The sequence below is a fragment of the Plutella xylostella genome, chromosome 15, assembly GCF_932276165.1.
Source record: "Plutella xylostella chromosome 15, ilPluXylo3.1, whole genome shotgun sequence".
NCBI classification, from domain to species: Eukaryota; Metazoa; Arthropoda; class Insecta; order Lepidoptera; family Plutellidae; genus Plutella; species Plutella xylostella.
In genome coordinates, this window is record NC_063995.1 from 3,660,035 (window position 1) to 3,675,734 (window position 15,700).

At 48.0% G+C, this 15,700-nt stretch overlaps 1 protein-coding gene and 1 non-coding gene across 2 annotated transcripts; both read right to left on the reverse strand.

Moving 5' to 3' along the window:
• Positions 1 to 1,642: 1,642 nt before the first annotated feature.
• On the reverse strand, positions 1,643 to 1,716 carry Trnat-agu. The gene has a single exon. It is a non-coding gene; the product is annotated as a tRNA-Thr (tRNA).
• Positions 1,717 to 3,279: 1,563 nt separating this feature from the next.
• LOC105393031 (trithorax group protein osa) lies at positions 3,280 to 15,230 on the reverse strand. Its single transcript, XM_048625714.1, has 15 exons — positions 15,057 to 15,230; positions 14,431 to 14,591; positions 13,591 to 13,736; positions 13,241 to 13,304; positions 12,022 to 12,193; positions 11,634 to 11,758; positions 11,166 to 11,410; positions 9,999 to 11,033; positions 6,642 to 9,894; positions 6,352 to 6,490; positions 5,828 to 6,126; positions 5,252 to 5,398; positions 4,736 to 4,882; positions 4,203 to 4,404; positions 3,280 to 4,071 (listed from the first exon to the last, which is right to left on the reverse strand). The coding sequence occupies exons 2-15, from the start codon at positions 14,542 to 14,544 to the stop codon at positions 3,956 to 3,958; spliced, it is 6,204 nt and encodes a 2,067-aa protein (XP_048481671.1). The 5' UTR covers positions 14,545 to 14,591; positions 15,057 to 15,230; the 3' UTR covers positions 3,280 to 3,955.
• Between the last annotated feature and the right edge of the window lie 470 nt (positions 15,231 to 15,700).

The window sequence follows — 15,700 nt, forward strand, 5'->3', positions numbered from 1 at the left end:
AAAAGAACCTATGACGTCGTAGGGTTGAACATCATTGAGCAGAATTTAACTTAACTATGTCTATAATTATGGTATATATGTTTATATAGGTAACAGGGAAAATGGGGGGTTTAATTATCTATATATTCTAAACTGCTACGGCTAGATAAGACGGTAGTTTAGAAAATTATTCATTACTTATAGATAATTAGTTACTTATCGATTTATTGGATCTTCTCTTTATTAAAACACCTTCCTTATGAAATCAGGGTTTAATAAATTATCAGAAATACTAGATAATATGGGTCTTATTATCATGATAACAATATATCTACGTGTAATTACTTAAATACTTATTTCCTGTTGAAAGCATTTTAAACATTCCACATAATATGAAAACAAAGATAATAGATATCGGATAAGTACGAGTATGTGTGTAAGCTACCTATTTGTGTAGGTGTTTGGACTGAAGCCATTTTGGACTGAAGACAAAAGCCCTAGTCAGCACGTCATCAGCAGAGTAACTAGGAATATTTAGTTCATCAGGAGGAACTCTTTATATATTATTATTGTGGTCCTTGCTCTGAATCATACATCATAACATCACAGTCATTATGAACCGTAAAAAGTGTTTGTTAGTGAGTCCCCCTCTGTATTCCCGTCCGTATGTAAACTCTATTCAAGTATTCACATACTTAGTTACGTTAAACAATGCCTAGGTATCCCTACTATTACTTACATATAATAGGTAGTGTCTAGTGGTACTTTTAAATTCCCGTTAGGGCATGGAAGCATATGTAAGTACTTAATACTAAAAAAATACAATGACATGTGCCTTGTAGTTTTTAAGGATAACTTGGTATGTACTTATAGTGATGACGATGCATCGCGATGACAACTGTTAATTTCAGGTCATTGTAGAATGTAAATTTAGATCATACATTTTATATCATAGAATAACAAGTAACTACTAGTACTCGTTATTCTATGATTTTATACAGGTATTATTATAGTTTACAATAATAGTAGGTATAAGGTAGTGCCTCTGACCCTGATAGTCTTACTGATCCCTGAAAATTATAAGATGTACAAAAGATACCTCTATCTATGAACCTGCAAGGGAAAGCGAACAGCGCATCGGTCATAGACCTCCTTTGTCCTACGTCCTTACTCAACTAAACACTGGACTGCTACATGAAAGTTCGTTCAACTCGAACCAGTCAGTTGAACAAGGACAGCATTTTATAGATTTTCACAAGTTTTCAGCGAGAACCTCAATAATAGGTATTAGTTTTGAGTCCTTGTTTATGTTGGGGTAAACGAACAGCCAGCTAGTAGAGGAAGGAACAAAGGGACCTACGCGAGATCGAGTCGCTACCCCGTCTGGCTGTTGACCTCGCCTTCCTTTGTGCATACTGCATTGCAATGTAACCTTCCCAGTGTAAGTACGTAATCCAATACCGTAGATTAAAGTAGGAAGGTATGCTTGCTAAAACAGTTTCCGATTAATACGCTTCTCGATTTCTAATTAAAGGTTGATGCCGCTTACGTGACTAGCTAGCTAATCAATTAATTGCATTAAAAGATAACAAAGGGAGGTAGCCAATTAAAATTAGTCTTAAAGGTAGGAAGCATCATTAAAAAAAAATAACTACTCGACTATAGGCCCCGACGAGATTCGAACTCGTGATCTCCTGTTTACTAGACAGGCGCTTTAACCAACTAAGCCACGGCGCCTACGGAATGCCAGCACATATTCGTGTATTACAATATTCATTCCGAACTGGCGCGATAAAAATAATACAATGTTATCTAGAATTTATACCTGTTATTTATTTATGCTACAAAAGGCTACGGCTACACTGTGATGTAGTCTACATTACGCACTGTTGTGACTGTTGTCAAGGGTTACATCCTAACTAATATTATAAATGCGAAAGCATCTGTGTCTGTCTGTCTGTTACTCTTTCACGCCAAAACTACTGAACGGATTTGAATGAAATTTGGTATACATATGTTCTAGACCCTGGGAAAGAACATAGGCTACTTTTTATCCCGGAATTCCCACGGGATAACTTTTTAAGGCGAAGCGAAGCGCGCGGGAACAGCTAGTTCCATAATAAAATAAGGTGGTCCCTCACAAAACCTCCCTCCCACAGTAAATGTCACGGATCTAAAGTGTGGATAGGTTATAAAATGTATAAATTTATGTTTCAACTTAAATCGTAAAATTACCTAATAATACAAGTGTTCTCTCGAGGACATAACAAGCTTCATTCTCTAGGAAATAAAGCAAGTGGTAGGTATATAATATTATGCACATTAGTACCTATATACCGTTTTACTTGCAGAAAACCGTACTATCCGTATCCTGTTTATCTCATAATAAAACTGTTATTTGCTGTTATTCGACAAATAGACGGAGTTTGGGGGCGCCAGTGGGTCGCGACGCTAGCTGACCCTCGCAGGGTTCGACTTGGCAACGATCCAACACAAGTTACTCAACAACTCTCTCTGTTGCATCCACCCTAGTATGATCCGTGCCTTTATACATAAACATCTGAGGTGTGTAAAATACCTTATATACGAAATTTTATTCGAGTACCTATTATTTATGTATCATACTATACATATACATGGTATAATATTCGTAGATAGGTGGGTCAGTTCAGATTTCAGGCGAAACAGGAGGACCCGGCTGCATCGCCAGGGATGTACGCTGTACGGTAGGTAGGTATATACCTAGTGCCGTGGGAGATATGCGTTGTGTTTCATATATATACCATAGACTTAGTATATACTACGCTAGTATATACTTACCCCCTTATTCATAGAGAAATTACAGAACGTTTTAACTAATAAACTGTTTTGTCCCTCTCCGACAAGGTACAATTTGTTCTTTGACAGAGAGGGACAAAACAGTTTATTAGTTAAAACGTATTGTAACTTTTCTATGAATAAGGGGGTAAGTCTATGATATAGACCAAATCGTTTTGTTTCTTATCGACCAAATTGTCGGAAATACCTACCTCTGAGTCTTCGACAGCACCATTATGTGAATGCCTCGGCTACTATTATAATTTATGATGTATGGCTGACTTGTGTTGCATCACTGAGGTAGCATTTTAGGGAGGCCTATTGATCTTAGGTACAGTCAGCAAAGAGATACGTACACCAGCGCATCGATAAAATGTAATTTGATTTCTCTTTCTTCTACCTACGTTTGCGTTGAGGGTGGGTTATTATCTTTTTGATGACTGTATTTTTTTTACTTATAATATAGTTAAGAAAACACAAAACTGAGTTCGGTCATAATAATTTTATTCGCATATAATAATTGATTATGATACATGGAGCGCTAACGCGCGCCGGTCAGCAGACGCTGTGCGCCATTCAGTTTACTACAGCTCCAATTAATTACTTTTATTTATATTGCATTGACATTCATTTTGCGAAGTCCCAAGCTATGTATTCACTAGTGAGAGGGCTCAAGGCAGTATCATTTACTTCGACGTATCATCTCGCGATACAAAATTCGATTGTAGCGAGGCCGCCGACCGTTTGCGTTTATACTTAAATATAACAGTCAAGTAGACAGTCAAACACAGCTGTCGGATCAATATATTTACATACAAACAAACGGAGCGCCTCCCGTGCGCCTGCGCGGTGCGGCCGCGGCCGGAGGGAGCGCGGCGGGCGCGCCGGGCGCCGTCGCCGTAACCAGACTCACGCATCGATAAATAAAGTCACACCGCTAAATACAGTCTCTATGCGTGTCGCCAACACACGCTCCTCGCACTACTGGCTAGTTTCAATGATACTAATCGAAGATATATCGCACTCCGATCCGTATAAACTTATAATAATCTTAAAATCACTTCCATAATTTACGACTTAAAATACCGAAAACCTAAATGAGCGACGCTCGGTACGTCGACTTGTCTTGGGTAATCTCCAGGCGGTGCGCAGTGGGCGCTCACTCGGTCTTGGCGTCGGCGGCGGCGGGCTCGGGCGCCGGGGCCGCCTCGTCCGCCGGCTCGCCCGCCGCCGGCGCAGCCTCTGCTGTCTCCACGCGCTCGGGGGCGCCTCCGTCTGTAACAATGAAATCACCTGTTGTAGCATGTTATTATGTCCCACTCAATAACTAAGTGGTACTAGGCTGTCCGATGTCTGTATTGGAGACAAATATTTAAGTAGCTACAGTAACACAGTGCAATACTAACTGCGCTGGTGATGGTAGTAGGGCGAGGGCGACACGCGCGGCGGCGCGGCGTGGTGGTGGCGCGCGGGCGGCGCGGCGCGGTACAGCGGCGCCGGCGCGTGAGGCCGCTGGATGGGCGACGGGTAGCGCGGCGCCGACAGCCCGCCGGCGCGCATGCCCGCGGTATTGCCGCCGCGGTTGTTGTTGCTCATGTTCACCATTTGCTGCGGACGAAAATTGGATTGTAAGTAGGGTGGATAATAGTAAAAGCTATAAAAATAATAAAGAAAACATAATAGTTTCTACAACATTTATGACTAATAAGGGTATTGTGCTGAGTTGCGTCAAAGGATCAAAGGACCCAAACGAACAGACTTTTTTTAAGACAGTTCCTTTGGGATGTCGTCGATAGGGGGACTCACACTAAGAAGGCGATTAGATCAGAAACACTACACCACCCTAAACCGGTGGGCTATAAGCCGCTACCGTGCGCGTGCTGACAGGCGCCGGCAGAAGGTAAGGTATTGGGTTGCTATTGGGTTGGGTTGCTGTTACCTGCATCTGCTGCTGATGATGCTGCTGCTGCTGTTGCTGGTGGTGCTGCTGCTGCTGGTGGTGCTGCTGCTGCTGGTGGTGCTGGTGCAGGTGCTGCGGCGGCGGGTGCGAGTACTTGTGCGGCGGCGAGTGGGGGCCTTTGCCAGTCTGTAGACAAAATATAGAGATTATTGACATGTGTCCTTTGAGACAATTTCTTTCTACTATCAAGCACTAACACTTCATCAACGAAACAACGAATGCATCGTAGCGATATTTAGAGGCAATGACTACATTTCGGACTGTCAGTCCAACGATATCGTAACGATTCGATCAACTCCGTGCTTTATAAAGCCAACAACAAACGATTATAACGTTGAACGCTAAGAAAAAACTGTATGTTTTTTTTTGGCTTCAAATTAACTCTGCTACATTAATTATTGCATTGATTGATTGTACGGTCTCTTCGTTAAAGTCACGTTCACTGGTAGACCGTCTCGGGATCTATTCTAAGATATAATTACATATGAATCCTACCTTGGGCCCCTTGGGCGTGGGCGAGGCGCTCTCACAGAGCGGCGCGAACCCGTTGGCGTGCTCGTGCAGCGGGCTCTTGAGCTGCTGCTGCGGCGGCGGGCGCGGCTGCGGCGCGTACTGCTGCTGCAGCGGCTGCCGGTACTGTTGCTGCAAGGATGGGAGAAGGGTTAGACGATGTTGTTGGTAATGTGAAAAAGATTGTGAAGTTATGTGTGGAAATCATTTATCTGACCAGTGCGCAGGTGGAGTGTCAAGGGAGGTGCAGAATAAGGATGAAATGTGTGAAAACAGCGTGGTATCGTCTATTTCGGTGAGGACGCGCTCCGAAGCCTCTCTTATAATTAGTTAATGAAGAATTGTAGATGGCCTCCATTTAGAATTATATTAGATTCTTGATTTATATAGAGTACTATCCAGACTTTATATGAATTTCATGATCAAGAATATTATCGGTCATTGGTATTAGTTAGAATATGATTTCGAACAACAGAGTAAGTTTAGTTTTTACAAAAAAATACATTTAAACTGTGCGGCGGGAAATCCTAGTTTTTTTTCAATCAAGCACGTTGATCTCACCTGCATCTGCTGCACGGCGGCGGCGACCTGCAGCTGGGACGACAGGAACTGCGACCCGAAGGCCCCCGACTGCGCGGGCTGCGTGAACTGCAGCGGGTAGGTGGGCGCGGGCGCGGCGGGCGGCTGGTACGGCGAGTAGTAGCTGTTGGCCGGCGGCGCGGGCCGCGGTAACAACCCCTGGAGGGAGTACTGCGCCTCGCCCACAGGGCCCGAGTAGCCGAGGTATTGCTGCTGGTACGTGTTGACGCCGCCCACGCCGCCGACCCCGCCCACTCCGCCTAGGCCGCCGCCTTTGCTGCCTGCAATTTTTATGTGTTTGTTGATGTATTGATTGCTGGGTAAAGGATTTAGAGTGAGGAGTGGCAGAGTTCTGGTTAAGATTCGATTTCACAGAGGGGCATTCGGGCATTGATACGAAAGAAGCAAAACGGTAACGATTTTAGGATGATTAATTCGTTGCTTAGTCAAAACAAAATTTTATAAGCACAAAACTTCTTAAGAATTATGATAAAAAAGGTACTCACCAATAGCACCGATTTGTTGCGACGAGGGCTTGACGGTGGCCGACATGAGCGAGTTGGACGTGCTGGAGATCAGCATCGTGCTGGGGCTGTTGGCCAGCTGGCCCGACTGCCCGAACGCGGCCCCGCCTCCCGCTGCCGCCTACGAATAAACAACACATTCATATTACAAACTATGTCATACAGTGTTTGGCCAATACCATTTAAAAAATATAATACAAGCTGGTGTATTATGATATTGTTACACAGCAAGTTAAAACGCTAAAAGAAAAGATGTAATTTTTCAAACTTACCATTCGGTATTGGTTGGGATGGCTCTGGAACATGTCCGGCGGCGGCTGGTAGTTGTAGGGCGCGGCCGAGCCGGCGCCGTAGGGCGTGGGCGGGAAGCCGCCGAACTGGCCGCGGCTCTGGTCCAGGAAGGCGCCGTACAGCGAGCCCTGCTGCGACGAGGACAGCAGCTGCTGCGAGCTGTTGAACAGCACGGCGGGCGGCGACGGCACGGACAGCGGCCCGTAGCCGCCCTGGTAGCTCACGTGGTTGTAGTGCTGCGGCGGCGGCGACTGCAGCTGCTGCGTGGGCTTCACCTTGCACACGTTGGGCGGCGCGCCCGCCTCCGCGCCGCCCTCCTCGAAGCCGGCGAACTGCAGCTCCTCGCCGCTCTCGGCCACGGCCGGCATCTCCCACACCTTCTTCACGCTGGCGATCTTCAGGTTGAGGTCGGCGGCCAGCGGCGAGATGGTGCTGGACGTGCTCAGGTGCGCGCCGCGCGGCAGCCCCAGCGCCTTGCCCGCCTTGTCCTCCGTCAGCTGCCCGAGGTCCGAGTCGAACGCGAAGTCCAGCTTCATGTCGGACGAGTCTTCGGCTTTCTGGGCGGACTCGAACGACATCTGCAAGCCGAGGCCCTCGCCGTCGCCCATCGGCCGGCTGGTATCGATCAGCTCCTGTATGGTGCGCGGCGGCAGCGCCCTCACGTCACCGTTGAACGTCATCGGCCTCGCCTCCACCTCGGCGGGCACCTCCTCCACTGCCGGCTTGGCCGCATTCGCGGTCGGTTGGTATTTCTGCTTGAGTGCTTCCGCCGGAGGGGCTGTCTTGTAGTTAGTATTCTCAAATATGATGGTCTCCACGGGAGGTGTGGATCCGTCAAGTACACCGGTCTTGTCGGCAGCGGCGGCGGCGGCGCACGTGCTGGCAGGCTTGCTCACTTCACTGGGCACCTCGGGCGGCGTGCTGCGTTGACTGCACGGAGCTGATTTAACTTCGGTGTTCTCCACCGGAGGCTCCTCGACGTTGCCTCGGAGCGACTGGGAGATGGGTTTATCCCAGGCGTTGACGGGCGGCGGCGGCGGCGCGGCGCCCGTGTCGGGGCCGAACCCGCTGGTCAGGCCCATCTGCTGCTTCTGCCGCTGCTTGGCGAAGCGCGGCGGCAGGTTGGGCTGGCGCGGCCGCTCGTACTGCGCGCCCGGCTTGTTGGACGCCGGTGCAGAACCGCGTGGCTTATCATTCGTGTTTCTAGAAGAGGAACCGTTACGACCGCCACCCTGGTTAGAATGAGATCTAGGCTTTTGGCCATGGTTATTTTCTTCTTTCGCCGGCGGACCTCGAGCGTCCTTGGGTGTTTTCTTATTTCTAACTTCTTGGAAACCATCATCGGCCACTTCGTCTTCCTTTTTACCAGCTAACTTAAGATCAGACATAGCCTCTGTAACCTCGGCAGTTCGATTACCATCCGGTTGATTATCTTTCTTTCCACCTTGAACATTTCTGTTGTTCTGTCGCGGCGGGCGCGGCCCCTGCGGTCGCGGCCTGCCCCCGCCCGGCCGGCGCGCGCCGCCGCCCTCCGAATGCTCCGACGTGGTCTCCCAGTTCTCGTCCTCCCCGCTGGGCACAGTCCCGGCCCCGCGCGCCCGGCGGTCCCGCCCTCGCCCCCCGTCGCCTCTAGCGGTAGAAGAGCCGGTGCGCTGTTTGTTAGCTTTCGTTTTGTCATCCATTTGACCACCCTCTTTAATAGGATCCTCACCGTCCTTAGTGGCCCTATGTGCTTGACTGAAGGGGCTCTTTGTGTTGGGAGGTCCGTAGCCAGTGACTCTCTTGGCGGGCGCGGGCGGGCGGTTGGCGCCCTGGAAGCCGCCCCGGCCGCGGCGCGAGGGCTGGCCGCGCGGCGCGAAGGGCTCGCGCGTCTCCTGCGCGTCGTGCGCGGGCGGCGGCTGGTCGGGGGCGCGCGGGGAGCGCGGGGCGCGGCGCCGGGCTGCGCGCTCCGCCCCGCCCGCCCCGTCCGTGGAGCCGTCGGACTCGCTGGCGCGGTTGTTGGAGCGCGAGGAGCGGTGCGAGCGGCGGCCGCGCGACTCCCGGCCCCAGCCGCGGTTGTTGTACACCGCGTAGCCGCCGCCGCTGCCGTAGCCGCGCCCTTTCTTCTCGGATCCGGACCCGCTGGATTTCCGTTCCACGGGCTCCTTTCCTGGCATTTTGTTGAAGGGCTCGTTACCGAGTCGCTCGACCCGCTTTTCCTCTACCGGAATACTGGGTCTCTTTTGAGTATCGACATTACCGTGTAGAGATTCTGCGTTTATCTTGTCATTGACCTTGGTCACCGCGTCGGCGCTCGATTTCGACGCAACGGATTCCGCTTCCGACATGTCTTTGTCCGATTTTTGAGATGAGAAAATTGGCTTGGCAGTGTGCTGAGGTAGCTGCTCAGGTGAAGGTTGCTTTTGTAGTTGGTGGTTAGTAGAGATTTCATTTTGAAGAATAGGTTTAGCGATAGGTTGATTAGTCGGCTTAGACATAGTTTGGTTATCACAGAAAGAAGAAGTCTGAGAGAGACTAGAAGAGGTGTTAGTTTGAGATTGTGAAGAGGGTTGGGCGGCGGCGGCGTAGTTGTGCGGCGCGGGCTGGCTGCCCTGGTACTTGCTGACGAGCGGCTGCGGGTCGGCGCCGAAGGGCGCGGACAGCGCGTGCGCGGCGTGGTGCGCGGGGGCGGGGTGGTGGGCGGGGGCGGGCTGTGCAGGGGCGGCGTGGTGCGCGGGCGGGGCGGGCGCGGCGGCCGGCGGGTGCGCGGCGCGCTTGCTCACCTCGCTCTCCGGTCGCGCACTCTCGTGATGATCCTTATTATCTTGCTTCTGAGGTGTTACTTTTTCAGGTTTCTGATGCGTGTAACCTGTTTGTTCCTCCAGAGATGCCTCAGCCCAGGACGCTTGGCTGTAGTCTCTTTCGGCTGAATTTCGAGACGCAATGGAGGGCGGGCTGTGTCTGCGTTCCGAGGATTGCTGCGTGGTAGAATCTGCATTAGCAAACGGCTCTACCAAGCCTATGCTCTTCCTTTCAAATACTTCGCTTAATTTATCGGCAGCGGATGTCCTACTGCTGTGCTCGGTTGAGCTATCAATAGATTTCCTGTCGGAATCACTCCTCCGGTCCTTGTAATCATAATCCTTGTATGAATCTTTCGAACTTTGACGTTCATAATCCTGCATTTCGTTTCGCCACTGTGGACCGGAGCCCTCCTTTTCTCGTCTGAAATCATCCTCTCGGTCTGAGTAGTCCCTGAAATGGAAACAGTTAGAATAAAAATTTTGAAAGACAAATAAAATATACAAATAACATCAGTGAATAAAATGAAACTGCTGATGTGACGGCATAGTTGTTACCTGGAGTATGATCGTCGTCCGTTGTGCGGCGCGTGGCGGGGCGCGTTGTATGGCGGCGGCTCGGCGCGGCGCGGCGCGGGCTTGGCGGAGAAGGCCCAGCCCTTGTTGCCGGCGTGCGGCGGCTCCTCCCCGCGGCTCTGCTGCTGCTTCAGGAAGCGCGGCGGAATGTTGTTCTGGAACGACTTGGAGAACGCCGCGTTCTGTGGCTCGCGATCGCGGTTGTAGTCGCGGTCGCGGTCCCGGAAGTCGCGGTCCGCCTTGTCTCGGTCGGCGCGGTCGCGGTCGAACCGGTCCCTGTCGGGGCGGTCGCGGTCCTTATCGACATTGTCTTGGCGCTCTCTCGTGTCCTGACGCTCTCTGGTATCCTGACGCTCTCTAGTGTCTTGACGCTCTCTAGTGTCTTGACGCTCCCTCGTATCTTGGCGCTCCCTAGCATCTGGACGCTCCCTGTTGTCCTGGCGTTCTCTTGTGTCCTGGCGCTCCCTGGTGTCCTGGCGGTCGCGCGGGTCGCGGCCGCGGCCGTCCCGCTCGGGGCGCTCGCGGTCTCGGTTGTCCTGCCGCTCCCGGTCCCGGTTGTCCTGGCGCTCCCTGTCCCTGTTGTCGGGTCGGTCGCGCATATCCCGGTTGTCGGGTCGCTCGCGGCTGTCCCGACTGTCCCTGTTGTCTTGCCTGTCGCGAGCGTCCCGGTTGTCGGGTCGCTCGCGGGTATCCCTGTTATCTTGCCGGTCGCGGTTGTCCCGGTTGTCGGGTCGGTCCCGGCTGTCCCTGTTGTCTTGCCTGTCTCGGTTGTCGGGCCGGTCCCGCTCGTAGCGCTCGGGCTCGCGCTGGCGGCGCTGCTCGTCCTCCTTGCGCTGCCTGGCGCGCGCCACGGCCGCCGCCACCTCGTTGCTCTGCTTCTGCCTGCGCTCGGCCCAGATCTGCTCCTCGTCCAGCTTGGACTCGGACCGCTCCTTGTCCATGCTGGCGCGGTTGCTCCCCTTGCCGCCTTTGCCGGAGGGGGCCGATGACTCACCGTCGGAAAAGTCCAACTTTTGGCTGGAATTTTTTATTTTATGTTAGTCAATGGTTTATTTATAGTTTCAAGTACTTTAGGGTTTTCGAAAACATCTCACAATGAAGATTTAAGCATTAATAATCAAATCATGCTACTTGACGAAGGGTACTCACTCATAGTCAATATCATCGTGCTGAGCCCAGCCGGCGTCGCGCGATATATCGTCTAGCGACGAGATCTGTTCGTCCCGCAGGATGGGGCGGGTAGTGAGCACCTCGACGGCGCGGGGCGGGGGCGGGGCGCGCGCGGGCGGGGCCCTCGCCCCTCCGCCGCCGCCGCCGCCGCCCGCAGGCCGACTGTCCCGCAGGGTGCCCAGCGTGCCCAGCCCTATCCCGCCGCCGCCGCTACCTTTCATCAACTGGAATTAAATTCATCATATTTAGTTTGGATATTAATGTTGCCCGCAGCCCATAATAATAAACTGCATACACTTTTATACTTTTTGAAAATATAAAGTCACATACCAATCACTTCATTGGCGATTTAAACACACACATTCAACTTTACACGTAACTTTAAAAGAACAGAGGCTTCATACTCTCCACACTGGGTAGACATCTAAACAAATGACAAGCACTCACGAAGGAAGGAAGAATGGCTCGGAAGGCGGGCGGCTGCTGCGAGGCGGGTGAAGCGGCGGGCGCGGCGGCGGGGGGCGCCTCGCCGCGCGCCCCGGCCGTGCCACCGGACGTCCAGCTGCCTTCCGCTGCAATGTCATGATAATGTTACCAATATATTGCAGAAAGAGGGAAAAGTTTTGGCAGCTTTCTTGGGAAGATGGATGAAGTGAAGTCACACCACTGCATGTATCTAGTGATGTTAAATATGATATATACTTCTGATATAATAGTGAACAAAACCAATGTGTAACTATGGTTTAGTAAGCAAATCACAAAGATTCCATCCATTTGAAACCACTGGACGATGCAAGAAACTTATAACACTAATTAATTGCATTAACAAACTCACTTTGTGGTCTTAGCTGTGGCTGTGATGTGGCGTGGTCGCCGGAGCGGTGTGAGGGTTGCGCCGCGGCCTCCAGCGACGGGAACTCTGTGCGGAAGTGGGGGGAGGAAGGAGGGGGTAGCGGCACCCAGCCGCCCCCCGCGCCCGCACCCGCATTGCTGCTCAGTGATGTCGGCTAATAAAAATAAGAACAATACATTACTATGCACTTAAACTTTCTTTTCTATGTGTCGATTTAGGGCTTATCATCATTGTGAAAGGATGAGCTAGTCAGATTTTTGCCTCGCCTCAAACATGTTATTCTCTAGGGTTAAAGCAAAGTTGCTGCTGCATACTTTACATCAAGCAGTTTTTACGACTGAATGGCGTAGTGGTTAGTGACCCTGACTACTGAGCCGATGGTCCCGGGTTCGATTCCCGGCTGAGGCAGATATTTGTTTAAACACAGATATTTGTTCTCAGGGCTTGGATGTGCCCGTAAAATGGCAATAGGCCCGCCCCCTATTACATTGGGACTAACATAACACTCTGGCGAAAAGTGGGTGCAGCAATGCACCTCTGCCTACCCCGCAAGGGAGTACATTAGTACAAGGCGTGAGTGCGTGTGTTTCAGTTTTTACTTGAAAAAGATATTTTTTGGCCTGTTTAAACCAACGCTTCCTTTAGCCATTATAACAATGCAATAGCACTATTTTGTGCTCAGTTATCTTATTTAGGTTACTAACTGTCCAAAATCATGTATCTAACAGTGTTTAACACATGCTGCTTATTTTCATATGAATAGTAACACAGATGAAATATTATGGAGTTAACAATGAATATGTATTTTAACTTCTGCATAACAAAGGGCTGGCTCAATGGCAAACATTTACAAGGTGTGTCATTGCTTAGTTAAATATTCATGGTGGATTATTGTTGTTGAGTATAGTATTCCCAATACATGGCTAGCATGCATGGGAAAACTAAATTAAAATGTACTGCATTGGGCATTAGGCTATGGCTGTGATACATTGCTACACCCACTTATTATCAGTGGTACTATTTAATATTATAATTTTTTAACACATTTGTAAATTCTATCTTAAAAGTTTTATGTGACTGAAGATTTTATCAAAAGAAAAATTACAATATCACTCACATCTCAGGGTGGCAAAGGAATACAAAGCTGAATTTCTTTCTTAAATTATGTTTAGAATATGATGAATAATTAAAATACACTTACACCAGTCTGTGAGTTGCATGTTGCTGCCGGTGCCGGAGCCGACGCAGGAGTTGCAGAGATAGAGCTGAAATATCATCAATGTGTTGTAGAATGTAACTTCCATTGCTGCATTTATCATAGTCAGAAATTCTTGGTAATATTGGTACTCTCCCGGATTTACTACCTAAAGTAACTTATACACAATAAGCTAGTGGGCAGCCTTATCTAAACAAATTAATATATGTAGAGATCAGTACATAAATAATATTGAAAAAATATATAGGATAACTTTATTTAATACTGATATGTATTTGGTGCTGTACGCTTTGGATGCACAAATTAGCTTATTGTATAATTGCAGTTTTACTTACTTAGCGTTAGGATCCTGTCCTGTCTCAGTTTTTAAAGAAGGTAAGTTAGCAGGTGGTCGTCTAGCTGAAGGTACTTTTCCAAGACTTTGCATTCCATGTTTACGGCTTAGTTGAGACTTTACTGATGATGGCTCGGAGTTTTCATTCTGAAATTGGTATTAAAAGTGTATGAGATACCTGAATCAACATTAATTGTTATAATATTTCAAATATAAGAAGCACCTTTTATTAATTGTAAACATAATATTGTGTTCCATTTGGACTTTGTTGTAGAAACTGATAATAAACAAAAATATACTTATTGCAGTTGTTAGACAGGTAGGTCAATGAACCTTCATAACAAAGAAGTATGTAAAGTGTTTACAACTGTGAATAGATTATGAAATGATTATTATACTAATAGCTTTTCAATTATTATGAGGCAAGCAAACAGTGCATTCATATAACAAATACTATTTTCACAGACAGAATCATAACTTTGTAAGCTATGTACTTCTTTGGTATTAAAATCAATAGTTATGGGATTTTAATTTCTACAGCATGCAACACAGCACAAGAGGCTGAAGATTATTTAAATCAATGTTAATGTGTCTTCCAAAATACCAGGGCGCAATTTGTATAGGTACCAACATTTTGAAAGTTTGCATTCCGTGGGATATACCTAATTTCTGATAAATTTACTAAAAGTACTTGCTTTCAGTAAATGCTACAGTAATTGCAATCAAATGCTCCAATTTGCGAATAGAAGTAGGTACTAAAATACTGATGTGTTAGAAAGTGTACCACTGCTACCAGAGCAAAATGCAAGTCAGAGTTGAAGCAAATATGTGAAATACATACCCTGTTGGCGCAGTACAAGCTATTGATGTCCAACTTCTGGTACTTTTGTTTGCCGGACGTCGGCTTGGTCTGCGCCGTAGTGCCTCCGCCGCCCGGCGTCGAGAGTGCAGACATGCTGCGATGTACACACCATCAGGAGGACACCTCGCTCCGACCAACAACTGCAATCACGTCACGTAACACTGTTTCACAAAGCCAATCACCAGAGAACGATTACTATGCACCACTCTCACCACTACTTCTTGTAACACCGATAACTACTCAGTAAAGTAAACCTCCGCTACTTTACAGTTATAATTGGTGTAGTATGTAACTTATATCACGTTGAAATAACTCCCAATCAGTATAAATCACTAAATTATCGAACACTTTCACAGAACATTACGACAATAAAAGCCCTGCCCTCTGAGGTCTTTATTGACGTGTTACATCCGTACAAAGGCTGGATCGATCACTTGTAATTCTTGATACGATCACTTGTAAATCCTGATAAGTGAATTTCACTTGTAGAGAGTTGTAGGCAAAATCTAAATAACGGTATTATACCGAGATAAAACTAGGGGAAGAGTAATAACAAACGGAATATTCTCTTTACATGAAACAACTAAATCAAAATAAATATGTACCTTGGTCCGTTACACTTGGATATACAAAATTAAAAATAACTAAGCTCAAATTCTAACTTCTAAAATAGGATTACTTTAGATTTTAACTATATTCTACGCTACCAAAACTTATATCACTTTTATTTAAGATGGCGTCTAAAAGACGATTTTCTTGCAATCAATATTGTGACGTCACAAAGACGCGACAAGCAGCGCTACCTGTCGGAAAAAATGGAAACCTTTAACTTTTTTTTTAAATCACAGAATAGATTTTGGTTGGGACTACTCCAAAACTGCGCTTACTGAAAGAAGTCCGCTTGGTCCGACGATGGTCCGACAATAATCCACCGTGGTTTTCATTTTCATTTTAAAGATGGTCAATAACCGCTTACGACTTTCGTTGGGTAACCAACCAGCTTTTCTTGATAGAGATGGGTTTTAAATCCCAACCGTGACTAATGTGAACTTACACATCTAGAAATACATCTAAATATGCAGGAGTCCTCAACCAACCTACATTGGACCAGTGCTGTAGGGATATGGTCAGAGTTAAGGAAGGGGGCTTTGATGCGTAAATCAAATGTCTTTGTATGAAAAAAAAAAAACAATATTATGCACGGTAATATGAGTTCTATAAATGAAATCCATTCAAATAACCATCAAAT

Excerpts from the sequence above, each read along its gene's own strand:
- LOC105393031 (XM_048625714.1), bottom strand. The coding sequence starts at position 14,544 with ATGTCTGCACTCTCGACGCCGGGCGGCGGAGGCACTACGGCGCAGACC. Across the intron at positions 13,305-13,590 it reads GGACAGGATCCTAACGCTAA|CTCTATCTCTGCAACTCCTG; the intron begins GTAAGTAAAACT and ends ATGATATTTCAG. Across the intron at positions 9,895-9,998 it reads GGACGACGATCATACTCCAG|GGACTACTCAGACCGAGAGG; the intron begins GTAACAACTATG and ends TTTCCATTTCAG.